The sequence below is a fragment of the Hippocampus zosterae genome, chromosome 15, assembly GCF_025434085.1.
Source record: "Hippocampus zosterae strain Florida chromosome 15, ASM2543408v3, whole genome shotgun sequence".
NCBI lineage: Eukaryota > Metazoa > Chordata > Actinopteri > Syngnathiformes > Syngnathidae > Hippocampus > Hippocampus zosterae.
The window spans coordinates 8,017,746-8,035,002 of NC_067465.1; the positions used below are offsets into that span (position 1 = coordinate 8,017,746).

General features: G+C 43.4%; 2 protein-coding genes across 5 annotated transcripts in view; both read left to right on the forward strand.

The window, feature by feature from the left end:
• The first annotated feature begins 1,311 nt into the window (after positions 1–1,311).
• Positions 1,312–15,538, forward strand: LOC127616585 (FYVE and coiled-coil domain-containing protein 1-like). The gene is made up of 18 exons (XM_052088258.1): positions 1,312–1,456; positions 1,895–1,965; positions 2,501–2,607; positions 3,020–3,145; positions 4,008–4,114; positions 4,766–4,909; positions 5,296–5,374; positions 5,453–7,864; positions 7,955–8,047; positions 8,878–8,996; positions 9,181–9,348; positions 9,449–9,589; positions 9,981–10,189; positions 10,266–10,401; positions 10,784–10,891; positions 11,488–11,698; positions 12,200–12,309; positions 12,418–15,538. Exons 2-18 carry the CDS (start codon positions 1,902–1,904, stop codon positions 12,473–12,475), a joined length of 4,392 nt encoding a protein of 1,463 aa, XP_051944218.1. The 5' UTR covers positions 1,312–1,456; positions 1,895–1,901; the 3' UTR covers positions 12,476–15,538.
• adcyap1r1a (adenylate cyclase activating polypeptide 1a (pituitary) receptor type I) overlaps positions 4,359–17,257 on the forward strand; it is a 43,214-nt gene continuing 30,315 nt past the window's right edge. For all 4 annotated transcript variants that reach the window (XM_052088280.1, XM_052088281.1, XM_052088282.1 and 1 more), the window contains exon 1: positions 4,359–4,407. In XM_052088280.1, coding sequence (XP_051944240.1) covers positions 4,374–4,407 — 34 coding nt within the window. In that variant the 5' untranslated portion in view covers positions 4,359–4,373. The remainder of the gene's footprint in view (positions 4,408–17,257) is intronic.

The following is a 17,257-nucleotide window of genomic DNA, read 5'->3' on the forward strand; positions in this document are numbered from 1 at the left end:
TGTTAAACTTTTGTCATCAAGTAATTTTGTGACAACTCAATAAACAGCACCAACAAAATGTCTTTTTTGGGGGCAATTACAACTAAAACGGTAATACAATCCTCAAAAAGCATATAAACCGTCTTTTTGGGAGGGGGGCAATACTCAAAAATTATATACACTGTAACTAGATAAATGTAACCAGGTGAAACTTACTTAGACGTTTGTAGTGAAGGCTTCCTTGTTTAACAAATGTAGCATTGTCACTTTAAGAGCCACACTAGATCAAAACAAGCGGGAACATATGCAGCGTGTGAGAATCAGACCAGTAAGGGTGACATGCACGTGAAGTGTGCCCACTGCTTGTCCCAACGTGATACACCCATGATCGTCGTCGTAACCCTGGCGATATCCAGGTAATTGGTAACTAGTTTACCATGACGCATCTTAGGTGTTAATTTTGGACAGATGATTAATTAGTTGAATGGTATTTGTAGAGCACAATATCGTGGTTTGCAGTGTGAAGAGCTGTATAGCGTAAGTGTTCGCAATGTACAAGATGTAAATATGTTTTTTTTGACTGTGAAATTATATGAACTGTGTTATCTGTTCTTTAGAGGGGAGATCATTTGTGTTTGTCCACGTGCTTTGTACACACTCTACACACCGGAACATATCGAGTAAGTGTGGCTGCATCTCAAAACATTGGGTTGTAATGATTATTTGTTCTGCACTAAGAAGTATTGTGGGTTGGAAATAATGTATTTTTATTTCTGTTTGCACATTAAGCAAGCCACTGCTGTTGTCTATTGTGGCGTAATTGTCTTTAATCTGTTAGATGATTTTCTTTGATCTCTTAGATCCCTTTTCGAACTCTTTTAAAATTCAGTTTCCATCTCAGACTTTCATCTTAAAGCTGTACAATTTCTCATTGTTCAGTCGGGAATAAAGCCCACATAAAAAATATTTTGTGTCCAGTCTAGTCCTTCCAGAGACTCGGCTCCATAAATATAGTAGGGTTGGTTTGTGATGCGCGTATTCAAATATTACAATACTGTAGTGTCCGTTAATACTGTAGTTTCAATCCTAATTTATACGATTGAAAAATGAAAAAAAACCGCACTAACTATGACGTACAACGTTTCTATCTATCTATCTATCTATCTATCTATCTATCTATCTATCTATCTATCTATCTATCTATCTATCTATCTATCTATCTATCTATCTATCTATCTATCTATCTATCTATTTATTTATTTATTTATTTATTTATAGTTATTTCTTTTTTAAATTTCCTCAACATTCATTTTAGTTGTTTGTTTATGTCTCTCAACCAAACCTGAAGCATGGTGAGACCCGTGGTCACCCCGTTTGGTCAAAATTACCTGTCAATCATGCAATGGTACCCGCCTTGATCAGACCGAGATTCTGTTAGGTAACGGTATAGTGGCCATTCTGGACTATTTCACGTCAAGTAAGTATGATTTTGCCAACGTTTGTGAGATAAGCTATTTTTCTCCTTTTACTATCACCATGAACGCCAATGTGACTGTATGGACATTTTCGGGACCCGGAAGTGGAGAGGCAATAGCAGGTGATTCTGCTATAAATAGCTTTTGGACGTTTACTCTCACGTGTCGATGTCAAAGAGGGTCATAAATGACATAAAAACACTGACAAAAAGAGTTTAGGTGTTGTAAAAAAAAAAGCCGTTTCCGTGGCCTGCGTGGTCCCCTGCGTGTCAGCTTGGGAACTGTTGAAATGAAAAGAACACTACTTATCCCACAGAAGCGGCACAGTTCGAGGCATGATGGTGTCTTTCAGGTTCCATAAAGACATTATTATTATTTTGATGTTGTTGTTGATTTGTCTAGTTTGGAGTAACAAGGTTTGTTTTTTAAATTTCTCTTAGTTCCACAATGACCTCCTCATGCTCCTCAGTTGGCCAAAATCAGCTGCAAAGGATCATCAGAGATCTCTATGGTAATAAAGATACAAACACACCAGCAGCACAGCATCATCTTTACCGCTTCACCAATATTAGAGTTGTAGTCTGCAGTTTGCAATACCTTCCCGTGTGGTTAGCACGCTCCCCCACAGTTCTAAGGTCCGGTTTTTGAATCTCTGCTCCATCCTCCCTGAACGGAGGACTAAAAGTGCCGAAATGAAATCACACATGAAGCACTTTTGAATGGTGGTCCTTTGGGGGACCCAAAATCTTTGTCAGATCTTGATTTTATTTGTATAATATATAAAATACAGCTTTTGTATAATACCAATACAAGACAAGCATGTGAGATATATGTTTTGACATCTGAAGTCTGTTGTAGCACATATGAAGTTAGTCGGTGTAGAAAAATGAATCACAGTAAAATCCAGTGACATAGCAAAAACTCTGAAAATTACAAATTAGATTTATACAACTGGGATACAATGAGGTCAGAAAAAGTGAATGTTGATATCGCAAGGGACATGTGTGAGCGATTTTTCTTTTTTACATTTATTTTTCTTTTTTTAGATGCTGTGTTTCAGCTGAGTCAAGAGCATAAAGAGTACGCTGAGCCCGTAACCGATGACAGCACCAACCTGCGCAAATTTTTCTACAAACTGGAGTACTTGCTGCAGGTATTATACCTGATGAGCTTGATGCAAATGGTTGAGTCTCTGGTGAAGTGCGTCCTCCACCAATGAAAATGCAATCCAAGCTTTAAGTGTCCTCATGCATATTGCAGTCTGCACCTGCCTTTTTTAGACTTGCTCCACTCCATGTCGTCATGATAATTAAACCATACTTGCTGTTGACCCCACGGTTGAGGGTGTGGGTTGAGCAATGACTCATTTTTATGAGACGGGACCACCCCCTCTATACAGGCAAATTTTAGTGAGGCTGTAATTCTCTCTCCTCTGTGTATTCTTTGCCAAAAGCATGTCTCAGACAATTGCGAACATTTTTAACTTGTGGAAATAATGCAAACGTCTCCTTGACACTGTTGAGTGGCCATCAAATAGTTCAATACAACACTGTGTGTTTTTACAGTTTGACCTGAAGGAGAAGACAACCTTTCTCGGCCAAAGAAAAGACTACTGGGATTACTTCTGCGACTGCCTGATTAAGATCAAGGGTGCTAATGATGGCATTCGTTTTGTAAAGTCCATCCCTGAGGTAATCCTGCTCTGCAACACACACACACACACACACACACTTGAGATGCGGTATGCCGCGTGAGACAAGCACAGACACAAATACACAGGGTGCATTATCGTCTAACTAATCCTTCGGTCAGTCACTCTGGACCGATTCACTCGCCTTCTTTCAACTACAGCTACTCTTCCTTCGTTTATTCCTCGGAATTCACAGTGGTAAGCTTCACAGTTTATGTAGATCATATAGCTGTTGTCAAAAGTGATTGGGTTTTCTGACTGTGCAATTTATTTGAAGATTTTTTGGGGGGTTCTCTGAAGAGCATTTTGTAAAGGGGATTTCCATGTGGATACTTTTAGAACGTCCATGTTTTTACTGTTGGCCATCAAATACATAAAAACAACATACTCTTTCTTATGAAGTAGCCGTGAAATAAAACGGTTATAAAAGTAATAGTTTAGACTTTTTGTGTTTCAGTGGACTGTGTTTCATTTTCATTTTTAGAGTACGCCATACGTCAATAAAACCCCAACTCTCATAGGCCTTTGATTACGTTCTGTTGCACACAAATATCGGTGAGTCTCCAGCTGGTGTCCTCGCAGCAGACCTGAAAGTTGTCTATTTTACGTATATCCCTCCATCTGCTAAGGCCTGCCAGAAATCATCTTGAAGACTGACACGATAGATTACAGCTGGGTATGCTGATGACAACTGTATTATGTTTTTTTTTGACACCCTGAATTTGGGTTCTTTTGTCCAGGCATTTACACTGGTTCTTTTCAGATTACTGTTCATTGGATTAGTCAATTTGGATGATGCACAGGTCGTTGTTTTGTCATCTCTCGTCAAAATTATTTTTTGTAATTTGCGCATGCGTTCTCAGATAAGAACCTCACTGGGTAAAGGAAGGGCCTTCATCCGCTACTTACTGGTTCACCAGCGACTTGCCGACACACTGCAGCAGTGTCTCATCAATCAGAAAGTCACAAGGTGAGTAGCCGTCTCATACGGCTCATGTTTACATGTTCCTATTTTTCGGGGATGTGCGACTCTCTCTTCCCAAATTATGTCTCGGTTCTCTTTTCACTGAGCGAACACCCACTCCCATTGAACCATTCAGATGCGACTTGCTTCCCACACTATAATAAGTGTCTTTAATTCCACATTTCAGTTAACCCTGATGAAATCAAACAATTGCCTGTGCAATGTAACTAGCAATGTAATTTTCGTGGGTAAAATCGGCTTGTCTATGTACGTGCACGTTAATGATGGGCATGGCTTTGGTCAGAGATGGGAGGAGCTCTTGGTGAGCTAAACTGTGAATCTAACCTGCGTCTGACAAATGAAGGTCACTGATGTAAATGTAGTGTCTATGGCGATGAGTTTCATGTTGCATGTTACACAAAAAAAAAGTAACTTTTCTTTGAATAACAAAAACACACTGATTTGGCCTTTCATATTTTCTAATGCAACCACTATGATTTGTCCACATATGTGATTCAAGTCAAGTCAAGACTTTGACAAGTTTTAGACAAGCAAATCGCAAGTCCTAAAAGTGGCAACTGGAGTCTGACTACAGTCAAGTTATGTGACGCCGATCCCCCACCTCCTTGTTTACCTGCGAAATTTTATCTTCCCTAGTGACTGGTACTACGCCCGGAGCCCCTTCCTTGACCCAAGCCTTACCTCAAAGATCGTAAACCACCTGTACGATCTCAACCAGATCCATTTTGATGTTGCTGCCCGAGGTTACGATCTTGACATTGATTGGCCAGCCTTTGCCAGGTAACCGGTGCGGACTTGTCGATATGTATTTTTTTTTCAGAGGCATCGCTGGATCACACACATTAATTTAACATCTTAAAAAATACAGTCTACATACAGTATTTGATGATAATTGCTGAAAAACTGTGCAAAGACAGAACTGCGTGGTTCTGAATTGTTTTTCACCATTTCAAATGAGGACGTTTGTGTGGTCTTAAAAAAATAAAATAAAATCAATCACGTAGATTTAAACTGATTCACAAAATCAGACACCACGTATGAAGAAAAAAAAACGACATGTTGGTACTGCCGATATAGCACATGGTGTAAAGATGAAGACCTCTCCAGTTTTTTCAGCTGCGTTACTCATATAAAACGTTATTTTCCCCCTTTTGGTTTCATGAAAGACGGACGTCAGGGGCTGGCTCATTAGGACTGTTGTGGAGACCCCCCAGTCGTTGTTCCAGCGTCAACAGTCTGGTCCAGGTATAAAGCACTGCATATGAAATGTATTTATTTTTTGTTTGAATATGATTTGAAGGACATCTTCCATCAACCATCCAGTCACAGGAGGTCTCAATTCCAGACTTTAGTCTCCCTGGGGACTTTGCTTCAGCAGAAACATCCCTTCGCAGTGTTGCGGAGAATCTCCGCATCGAGCTCGACCAGTCTGAGCTCAGGAAGCAAGAGCTTCTTGGACAGGTGGACGACTTGGGCAAAGAGGCTGCCCGGCTGAATGATGTGGTGAAGAACCTTCAGGGCCAGTTGCTAGCAACTCAGAAGACCAGTTTGCCAGATCCTTCAGAAGTCACCACTACTATGGATGTCCGCAACCACTATCAAACGTGTTGGGAAGAAAACAACTGTGAACTTCAAGACAGACTCGCAGCTACTGAAAACAAAAATATGGAGCTCCTGTCTAAGCTGGACAAGACTATTAAAGAAAAGACCAAAGAAATGACCAACTTCTGCGAATCAGCCTGGAAGATCCAAGAACTCCTCGATAAATTAAACTTGACAGAGGAGAAGAGGCTGGAGGCCAAGAAGGAGGCTGAGGACCGGGCCAGGCATTGTGAGCGTGTGTCTCATGAGCTCAAACTGAAGGAGGAGGAGTTGAGGACCTGCACGGAGAAATTGGCTGACCTCAAATCCCGTGGCCAGGATGAGCGCGCAGAAACCCTCAAGCGCTTGGAGGAACTCCAGGGCGCGGTTGGTCGCATTCAAGGTGCATTGACGCTGAAAGAGAAGGAGAGTGGGAATTTACGAGCGCAGCTGCAGGGCTTGCAGACCTCGCTAGAGTTTCGAGAGCGCCAGGCAGAGGAACTGAGACGCAGGCTGCAGGAGGAACGTGACGAGATCGAGCGCCGATGTACTGCCAGAGACAGCCAGAATGAAACCCTGGAGGTTCAACTGCTGGACTTGCGGAAAACCTTAAAAAGCAGAGAGAAAGAGCTTTCTGTCAGCGCCGAGAGAATCAAACATTTGGAAGAGCATCTGGAGAAGTTGAACGTCGAGAAAGAGAGTCTGATTTCTAGACTCAATGAAAACAATGGGAAGGCCTGTGAAGAAACCGGCAACTTTAATAATTGCAAATTTGAGTGCTGCGAACTTAAGGGTATAAACACTGCGCTACTGCAAGCGGTCAAAAAGAGTGAGGAGACCATCGCAGAGATGACTCAGGGAAGGGAAGTCTTGCTAGACCAGCTAGCCACTCTGAGGGCTTCTGAGAAGCACCTGAAGGGAAGGGTGGAAGCTGCCGATCTTTGCATGGAAGAACGTGAGGAGAAGCTTCTGGAGGAAAACCACCGTTTTGCGGGGCTTGTCGAGAAGGTTCTTCTTGAGAAAGAGCGATTGGAAGCTCAGCAGAAAAGTGTGCTTCAGGATAATCGGGAACTCCTTGAGGTCCAGTCCTCCCTGAAAAAACAACTCTCTGAGGCCCAGGAGGAGCTCGACTTGCTTCACGCCAAAGTGTCAAATCTGTCCGAGAACCTCACAGTATCCCAAAAAAGTCACGCGGAGCTGCTGCTGAAATTCCAGCAAACGGAAGTCATGCTCAAAGACCAGACGGCTAAATGTGGGCTTGTGCTGGCTCGTGCTGAGGAGCTGGAGAGCAGGACCTCGGAGCAACATGATGAGAAAGGAGCGGCGGAGAGCAATGAGAAAATGCCCAAGCTTCGTGAGGAACATTTAACCTCTGAGACCAAAGAGGCTCCATTCAGGCTAGTGATTGCCGAGGCTCAACTGGAGCTCAACCTTCTGGAGGTGCACCGCCTCAGGGAAGAGGTGGTGGAGCTCAGGGCTCAGCTCCTGGCTGGAACGGAAGAAAGAATGAAAGCTCAGGCCTTTCAGGAGGTGACAGAGGCATCCAGAGAGGACCTGCGAGTCTTGGCGGAACAGCTCAAGGGTCAAGTGGAGGAGCTGAACAGGCGGCACGTCGACGAGATCCTGCGTTCTCGTGAGCGCGAGGAGGCATTGATCCGCGAGCGAGACTGCGAGGCCCTGGCTCGGGCGAGCCTGGCTGCCGAGGTGACGGCCAGCAGGGAGGAGCTACACACTCTCAAGCAACGCTATGACGCCTTGTGCCTTGAGAACAGCGACTCCGGGGAGGCCCTGTACCGAGCTAACACGGAAACCGCCGAGCTCGGAGTTCGCGTGTGCATGCTGACGGCCGAGAATGAAGAGGCCCGCCTGCGGTGGGAGACCCTCTCCAAGAGGCAGCAAGCGCTGGAGGAGGAGGCCGCACAGGAGGCCACCAGGCTGGATGCCTGCACAGAGCAGCTCCGCCGGGAGAATCGTCAGCTCCTCAGCAAGCTCCGTCACCAGGATGATCTTTGGGCCATGACGCAGAAGCTGCAGGAGGAGCTGACCAAGGTCCAGGAGGAGGCGGATGTGCTGCAGAGGAGGAGCCACCAGGAGATCGAGGCTCTCCGCCTGGAGCTCAGCAACCAGGCTATCAGCCACAGCAGCCAATTGCAGGTCGGACTAGCAAATCAGAGCTTCGAGGCTTTTAGCAACCCTGTTAGCATAAAAATAGAACCGTAATCATACTTTTGTGTTGACTTTCAGAGTGTCAATGAAGAGTTAATGGATGAAAGGTTACAGATGTTGAGTGAGCAGGAGAACGCAGTCGAGGTGGAGAAGAAACTAAAGCGTTTGGAGGTGAGAGAATATATTGCACCCCTCAGTGTGGATTTCGTGATCAATAGCAATGATTCTACAGTACGCCACAAAATTAAAGTAATAGATATTCAAGAAATAAATTGGATGTCTTCAAAGTGAAGATAATATATATTTTTCTTGATAAACACTCATATAACAAGTGCATTTCAAAATCAGACCACTCACGTAAAACTGGGCTAAGCAGCCTGTGGCTTTGTCTCGATTCCTGGCATGCAATTACACAGTAACTACAGGAAGCCTACTACGAACTTGAAAAGAACCTCGACATTGCCTCTTCTACATGCAGTCAAAAAAATAACTGTTCCCTCTGCTATGCTTACTACACGTTCCCATATAACAGTGCAATTTACAACTCGACAACTATTTTCGTAAGATTACAAATTTCATCTTGAAACTACCCGATTTATCTAGAACTACACAGCATTACCTTGAAAATATGACTTTTTATCCCCAAAATATAAACCTTCTTTCACAAAAGTAACCTTCATTCTTCTAATATTTCACCTTTTAAAAAATCTGCATTTTAAAACAATACTGAAGTAGTAAAAAAAAAGAAAAATTACTGTGTGAGACTGTCACAATATGAGCAGCGATTAACTGTTGTTGCAATACACTGAAACTACAATGAAAAAAATACATTTAAAATCATTAGCTTTCTGTTGTTGTCAATCAAAATGGAGCATTATTGCCCCTGACACAGACAGAATGAATTATGGATGCAGCTCTCTGCAGGTGTTCCAATGACTTTGCATAGACTTTGAATGTCTTTGCCTAGAAGCCTCATGTACATTTTTTGTGACTGTTGCTAGGCTGAGGTGCAAAGATACCGGCACCACCTCGCCGAGAAAACCATTCAGATGGCCCAGTCGGAAAATCTCCTTGAGCAGAAAGACAACGAGGTAATCCATCTGAGAAAGAACTTATCAAGGTGAGAATTTTTTTTTCTTTTTTCTAGTTGCCCAATAATATTTGTTTCCATTCATCCTTGAGGTTGTGTTACTGCTTAAGGATTATCTTCTTTTTAAACTTCAAAAATACAAATAACTGCACAGAGGCCATTTGGGAATTACTCCTAATAGATTTTTGTCCCTTGTTTGGTATTTTGTGCAAAGATGCCAGGAGGAGCTTGATGCGACTCAACGGGCCTGCCGGGAGCTGAGGGACGCTCTGAGGAGCGTCACGCTGGACAAACAGAACTTGGATTTGAGGACGGCCGCCGAACTCGACGACCTCTACCAAACCAAGGTCAACCTGGAGGAAAGACTGGTGGAGCTCATCAGGTACACGTACGCTATGTTGGTGTCATGGTCAGAATCAGTTTATTTGACTGCAAACTGTATTTTCTCTCGCAATTCTCATTTATGGGTTATTTCTGCGCAGGGACAAAGACGTGCTGTGGCAGAAGACGGATGCGCTGGAGTTTGAACAGAAGCTGCGCAATGAGGAGACGGAGCGTGACGTCAACTACTGCCTTGGCTGCGACACCCCATTCGGCTGGTGGCTGCGCAAGCACAATTGCAGGTCAGGCAGACGCCACGTTAACTACAGATTTCGACACTGCACTATGTGCGTTCGTTGTTTGATTTCGCAATTTCCAGGTTTTAAAAGTGACAAAGATTTTAAAAAATGGTTCATGTTAGAGACCTCGGTGAGATATGCAGTATTCGAAAAGATCCTTATGTTCATTATCCGAGTCGCAACCTCACAAGGGCCACGGGCGTGCTCGAGCCTATCTTAGCCATATTCGGGCAGTAGGCGGGGTAAACCCCGAACTGGTTGCCAGTCAAGGCACACATAGACTAACACTCACTCACTCACTCAAACCGAGGTACAATTTTGATTGTTCACTCAACTTCATATGCATTATAAACGAATAATGGCTGAATAACTTTGGTGACTTTTTACCCCCTAGATTTTGTGGCCGTCCTTTCTGCCACTATTGCCTGGCCATTGTAGCCAGCAACCAGCAGGGCGGCACCAGAGAGCGCTGCTGCCGGGAGTGTTGCAATCAGCGCGGTTTCGAGGCAGAGAGACCCCCGCAGGAGGACAACTCCCCCAGCATGCCGGCTTCTGCGTTGAGCCGTCTGCTGCAGCCTCTGAGAGCTGTTACGAGCGTCTTGGGTAAAGGAGTCTGTTTGTGGTCCTACGTGACACAACGTTCAAGTATGTTGAATGCTGAATATGGTTTATTCCCCAGGAGGGGATGAAGGCGACAAGGTGGAGGATGGGATGTTTGATATCATCACAGAGGAGGAAGTCAGCCGTGTCTCCGACAGTGACTCATTTGCCACTGCCTGCTCTTCTGGACATGGACAGCAGGAGGCAGCACAGCTGTACGTATCTCACTTGCCTGCCAAATACCAATCTCAAAAGCTCACTTCATAACAAATAAAGATTCCTGAAACAACATTAATTCCGTTCAGGTTGCAGTTGGAAGGTATTCCTATTGAAATATACTTGTATGGACAAAAGTGTCAAAATACTGCAGTATTCATCCAGAGGTTACGTGTGAGTTATGATGTTGCAGATTTTTTTACCTTAATCTTCATTGACTATTCACTCTTCACACCCCACACCAAAGTATAATTCTCAGGATAATCTTTTAAAAACATTTTACAGTCTGGCATTTGCTCAAAAGGGTGCAAAGGGGCTGAAATTAGACCCCAGTTATGAGTATGTTTGTACCCTGCTTAAGTGGCTTTTTGTCTTGTGCAGAAGCAGCAGCAGTGCCAGCACAGGAGACGTCTCATCAGAAAACCCAGAGGACCAATTTGGAACCGTGCAAGATGCAGAGATCGGCCTGCTCAAGTCGGGAGAACTGACGTAAATCCCCCCCCCCTTTTTTTTCATACCACAAGTCCTGTTTACATGCTGTCACATGGTTTCATATGTTTTTGGTCATGTTCAGTGTCAAAACGGGAAGTGAGAAGTGAAGTGAAACACTCATGTGAAACTCTGACATGAGAAAACTGTACGAAAATAAGATTTACTTTCCTGGAACCAAAGAAATAAACAGGCACCGGTTAAGTTCACACACTGTAAATGTTAATAATCGTTTGAGGGAAGCATAAAAAAAAAGTGTTACCTGAATTGGGAATGAGGCAGTATCCCAGTGGTGACCATGTCTGCCTCACAGTTCTGAGATTCAGGCTCCCCTTCCCACCCCCTATTCAACAATCCTGCCTGTTAGGTTCAGAGACAATTCTAAATCAGTGCTTCAGAACTTTTGGGGAGGGCTTGAGTATCCCCGAACCGAATGAGAACAAATGATCAGCAACATGGCTTTCGTTTTGCTCATCCACATGACTACTGGCACAGTTTTGATGATGGTCAAAACGAGATCAAGCGAGCTGTATCGACGGCTCACTTGGTGATATTACGGCACTTTGACCGCGACGTTTGTTGGTCTCTTGATTTAGGTTGGCGTCTGGCTTTGCGGTGGACGACATCTCCAACTTTGGCGACATCCCGCGAGAGCTCTTCATCAAGTCGAGCTGTTACAGCACTGTGCCCATCAGCGCTGGCTGGCCCGGTGCCACCGTCTCTTGGACATTTACCTCCGAACCCAAAGGCATTTCCTTCAGCGTTGTTTTCCGGGAGAGTGCTCAGACGACACTGGAGCAGGCCAAGGTGAAGAAGCCCTGGCACACCTACACTTACCCACACTCCCACATAAGCGATGGACATACCACTTTCAGTCAATGCCTACCCATAAGGGTTTGTAATTGCTTATAGATGCCAAAAGATGGCGACATAACCATGTTTTTGCTATTGGACAAAGCTATGGCCCAAATGAAGCATCGCCTCTCAGTTCAACATAATTGCTTGGCCACAAGATGGCGCCAAGCATTATTTTCATATTATACATGGCTTTGGCCTGAGCACCAACACAAAAAGACTCCGGCTTCAGTTAAAGCAAAGTTGCGATCACTTACCCCCACCTTGGCACACCCCGCGGTAGTGGGCAGTGAGGATGACAAGTGCATATTGGAAAGCATTCCCAACGTCAGCTGCTCTCCACGTGGCTGTTTAGGAAGGCACTGACATTTTATGAAGACACCTGGGAACTGTTTTAATTTGTGGAAAAGTGGTGTCATATGTCTCGTTTAAACTAGTCTTCCCCTTTGGCAGGTCTTGATCCCGCTGACTCGCTGCAACTCCCATAAGGAGACAATAAGGGGAGAAATGAAAGTACGAAAACCAGGAGAATACATCCTCATCTTTGATAACTCCTTTTCGAGGTGAGTCCTCATGTGCTGGAATCTACACAGTCTCAACCCCCATCTTTTCATTCTGAAGCTTATAACGGAAAGCATCAATGCCCTGTGTAACATTCCCCCGTCATCCAGGTTCATCTCCAAGAGGGTGATGTATCATCTGGCTGTGGATGCCAGTGGCCTCTCATGAGACGAAAGGCATGTCAATCCGATGTCGACGCATCCGTCAGTGCCGTCGGGGAGTGCAAGGTAACTTGTAGCAGAGTCGACTTGAAGCGTCGCAACCTAGGGCAATGCTGAGGGCAAATATCTTGGAACTACTAAGGCACATCAGGTGATGTAACCATAGGAAACCGGTGAAAAGTACATCAAATCTGTCATTAGTCCACTGAATTAGAGTATGCAATCTTTTATTTCTCTCTCTCTGTTTCTTCATGTAGTAGAATTAAAGTGTCACCGATTCAGGATTGCCAGCACAGGCACACACACACACACACACACACACAATAACATGGAATGGGATGTTTTTATTCCATCACTGCACACCAACTTATGTTTTTCTGTTAATTTTATTGCGTTAATGCTGAGAACATTCAAGTATTTATGCCTTTGCTCTACACAGAGGAGCAAAGGAGCTATTGATTCAGTTCAGTTACTTATTAGTTGTGAGAGATTGGCCTTTTCTGCAAAAAGAAGGAAGGCGAACCCATGGGCAAAATTACAATTGATTAAAAATGTTAGAATATGCTGAAGCATCGAATCACAACAGCTGTATGTTAAGAGGAGTTGATATGATTGGTTGTGATGTTAAACAGGGTTTTAATCCTGAGGATTTATTTTTTAATTTTTTATTTCTTATTTGCTGTTTGTAGTTCAATAAAGAAGATTTATGTAGAAATGACTTATTGTCCCCTTCCTAAAATAATGGTCTCAGTCATTTCATTTTTGTTTCTGAATATACATACTGTAAAAGCAAACAAAATATTTATTATACTTAGTCATAAGTTCATTTCAGGGTTGAATAAAATGATCTGTTTAACTAAAGATGCAGCCAATTTTAGCAGAGCTGACCAGAATCCTGAGATATTTGAGGCAACAAAATGCTTGCAATGTTTTTGTCAAAATATGACTCGGACGATTATTTTATGAGGGTGACAATATTTTTTGGGTGGTCACTTTGAATAAGACCACTGCTCTTACAATGGGAACATTTGCACAGCAACTAGAGCAAATTTCTCACTGTAAATCGAGATCCATCGCATTTCACTTAATGCAATTTGGTATTGTCCAAGAGATGTTATCATCTTTATTGTTATGTGGAAAATAAAAAGATGATACTTGCAGCAAATGTATTTGTTGTCAAAAAACTCATTGTTCATCACATTGATGCAAAAAAAAAAAAAAGGTTTCATTCAAATTACCAACTAAAGCTTTGGAATCATTTTTGATGTAAGAAAAAATGTACTTGAAGGCCTTTATTGGAGCAGGAGCTCCCACTAACGGTGTCCAAAACATGTTCTTAATATATATTTTATTGTTGCCTTTTACTATGATCAAAAAAAATTGGAAATGAGACGGTGTAATGCATTCATGAGGACATGTGCAAAGTTGATGCAATACCATATATGCGCTTAATTGTCTTATTTGAAACGATGAGCTGAATGTCATTTATCATTTCTGTTCTTTTGCTGCGTTTTCACACTAAGCTCGTGTACCCACAGTAGGAGAACGGTAAAAATACTCATCTGGTTTGCAAGTGGAGCCACAGTAGCCCACTGAGCTGTGTTGTGACAATTGATGCATTTCTGCTGCTCGCGATCTTCAAAGCAGTCGAATGCTGCATTGAAATTGTAATCCGGGGAAATAATCCACATTTTTACTTGTATATGTAATCTGATTCCATTTTTTTTAAAATCAACTATGTTACATGTATTCCTTTTACTCCCCAAAGCCAAATGTTGGCATGGCGACAAATGCTGGTATTACATGCGTTGACCCAACCAAGATCATACAACGCCTGAGCCCGTCTGATCTTGAAAAGGGAAGCGACAGTTTGTGGGCCGCAAAAAAGCCACTGTTGGCCCGGATGCCCCTCAGGAGCCACCTATTGAGTACCACTGGCCTATTACATTTGTCAGTGCAGCTATTAATAGATGATTTCCCTCGCCAGGCGGCTCGAAACCCCCGCAATGAGCACTGAGAATGTTGACCATAGATGATATTAAAACCCACTGTAGTCATGAACTCTCTGAACTCAGGTGGATCAGCATTTAGTTGGCAGGGCACCTCCACATGCGTCAGCTTCCAGGAAAAGGCTTTGACACGAGTCTGATCCGATCAAGGATGAATCCCACAGATAGAGGTTGTTCTTAAGAAGATGCCTCCTTCTTGTTGATGGCGTATTGGAATGGCTCGATACTGACGTCTTTGGGTTAGGGTTATGCTCAAAGTGTAGACTCCTTTCGTGTTTGAGATTCAAGTCAGATCCACCATGCGCACCTACAAGCACTGGAGGAAGAAAGACTGAATTCCAAGCTTTTTTGAGGTACTGATGGACCATGGAGTCCAAACCGATGGACCTCAGTTTTAAATATAAGGTCAATTGATCAATACTCCACTACTCAATCGGTCGTATTTCCGCTTGGTTACCTAGGGAGAGTCTCATTCAACAGTCGCATCCCGCTCAAAGTGTTTTTGCTCTCGGGTGGATAAAGCGATCAGGCAGGCCATCCAAAACACTTTGGAGTGAGTCAATGAATTCCAGGCAAGACGCAGGACTTGGCAGACACGATGCCTTCGGGATAGAAGGGTAAGCTAGTAGATGTTAGGTGGTAAGTCGATAGAGGGGATTATCAACACTAGCAAATGCTAAAGATCAGATCCCTCAAAACCTAACTAACCCTTTCTAACCTGAATATAATATTTTTGCACACCACTCTATTCCTATTTATATATTGCCAAATACATCGGGGGGAAATGTAATGTATCGAAATGAATTGTAAGATGGGAAATCATCTATTGAAAGAAATCATCCGCTTTCCGAGAAGTTTATTTCCGTCGCAGGAACGCATGGCGCCTCTGTGACCAATGCCGTCGGCACATTTTCTTTCTCTTCCTTGTTACTGCTTCTTGTTGTGGTAGTTTACAGAGATCATGGTGAGATTTTAATCATTGTTGTCTTCACTGTATCAAAATGTTTTCATATTAAATATTCCAACTAGGATGGCATTAATAAAAACAAAGTTTAAGCTTACTATTCTGTTGCCGTTTAATTTTTGTATGCTGTGCGTTTCCCACCTTTGAGTTCATGAATAATTCACTTGACACCAACCGGCTTACGCCGGACACTCCGGATTGCGCGTCGTCTTCCTTTGCTTGCTTTTCCATCCCCACGTATGTTTTTGCTCGCCGTCTCGCCGGTATTTGTGCGCGCGTGGTGTTTTTTCGAGCTCGGTGTCCGTCTGACGGTAGTCGATGCTGTTCGTCAAGGTTAATGATCTCATTATAAGTCATGTCACAATCACTCATCCATCTCCTACTGCGTTCTCCTTTCTTTTGCTTTCCTTCCCCTTTCCTTTCGTCGCCCGCTTCTGCGCACATGTGTGCGCGCAGCATGTTAATTCCTGGCGCTTCATCAGCAGATAAGCACATTGACACGCACACGCATGCTGATAAATGTCTTCGCACACCCACATGTATATAATAGTACATTTATTTTTATATATTTGAACTGTAAGCCTCGCATACACACACACACACACGCCTGCTCACCCAGTGTGATGATAAAATGGGAGCCACTTAACGGAAGCAGATGAATGAATAAAGGGATGAGTGGAAGATAGAGGGAGAGGTCAGTCCATGGTGGATTGATCTTTGAATGGGTAATTATATTCCGAGCAGAAAAATGCAACGCCTTAACCATAGACAACTTTATTATGACATTTTTACGATCAGAATTGGATTGGTCTGTCAATTAAAATGTTTGTTCATCACTCTGATAAAAAATGATTCCAAATTTTACAGCTTTGCCACTTGCTGTCGAAAATGACGTCACGGGTGTCCAGGGCTCAGGTAGCAACCAATCATGGCTCAGCTTGCAAACGTCACATGATCAAAATCAGAAAACAAGTGGCAAAATGGCCGCCCCCCATGAGAGAGATAAAAAAGCAGATGGATGGTTTTTTTTAAAAAATTCATATTCACGATCGCAATATCAGAATGCCGTATTTAGAGCCGTGGGGGTGCGGGGAACCTTTTGTTGTGAAGAACATTTTGGGCCTGTCTTCCCCTTTAAGCAGAATGCGTCACAGGCCACGGAGCTGGAGTGTTTCACATCTTGTCCGGAGATGAACTGGGTCCACACTCACTCAGCCTGCAACAAAATGATGCACAAGTCAAAGAGAGTGAATACAACTACCGTTACACTCCAAGGAAACACAACTAGCATTAACGATAAAACGTAATTAGCTCCAACTATTTACAAAGGCTGCTTAGCATGCTAGGATGCTTAGCGTCAAGGTGAGCGACTCACCGGCACTACCGTAGAACTTGTTCTTCTTATACATATTTTCATACATAATTCATACATAGTAGTAGCATAAATACTGTCTTTGTTTTAGTACAACAATCGAACACAGCTAGATGAGAATCGGGAGATTCAACCCGCTCAATTATGAAATCTTCTTATATATATATTGCGCGTCGTCCTGCACGCGGTCTGTCCTTCCGTCTGTCCCTTTTCAAAACGTACCTACTTCACTGCGCCGCTCAGGCAGTGGCTCACTACGATCGCGCGGGCATCTTAGCGAAAAAATGTTGTCTACCCACAAGCATTGCAATGAAATTGTTAGTTATTTAGTAGAGCTAAACATCTCTTTATTTTCGCGATAAGCAATGAAGATGAACAAAAAGTTGAACCAAGCAACAACACTTTTGTGGGCCGAAGGCCCACCTTACCAGCCTTCCGCAGGAA

Bases quoted from the DNA above. Each gene is read 5' to 3' on its own strand.
- LOC127616585 (XM_052088258.1), top strand. From the start codon at position 1,902: ATGACCTCCTCATGCTCCTCAGTTGGCCAAAATCAGCTGCAAAGGATC. The intron at 3,146-4,007 runs GTAATCCTGCTC...ATGCGTTCTCAG, and splicing joins TTGTAAAGTCCATCCCTGAG to ATAAGAACCTCACTGGGTAA. The intron at 12,310-12,417 runs GTGAGTCCTCAT...CCCGTCATCCAG, and splicing joins TTTGATAACTCCTTTTCGAG to GTTCATCTCCAAGAGGGTGA.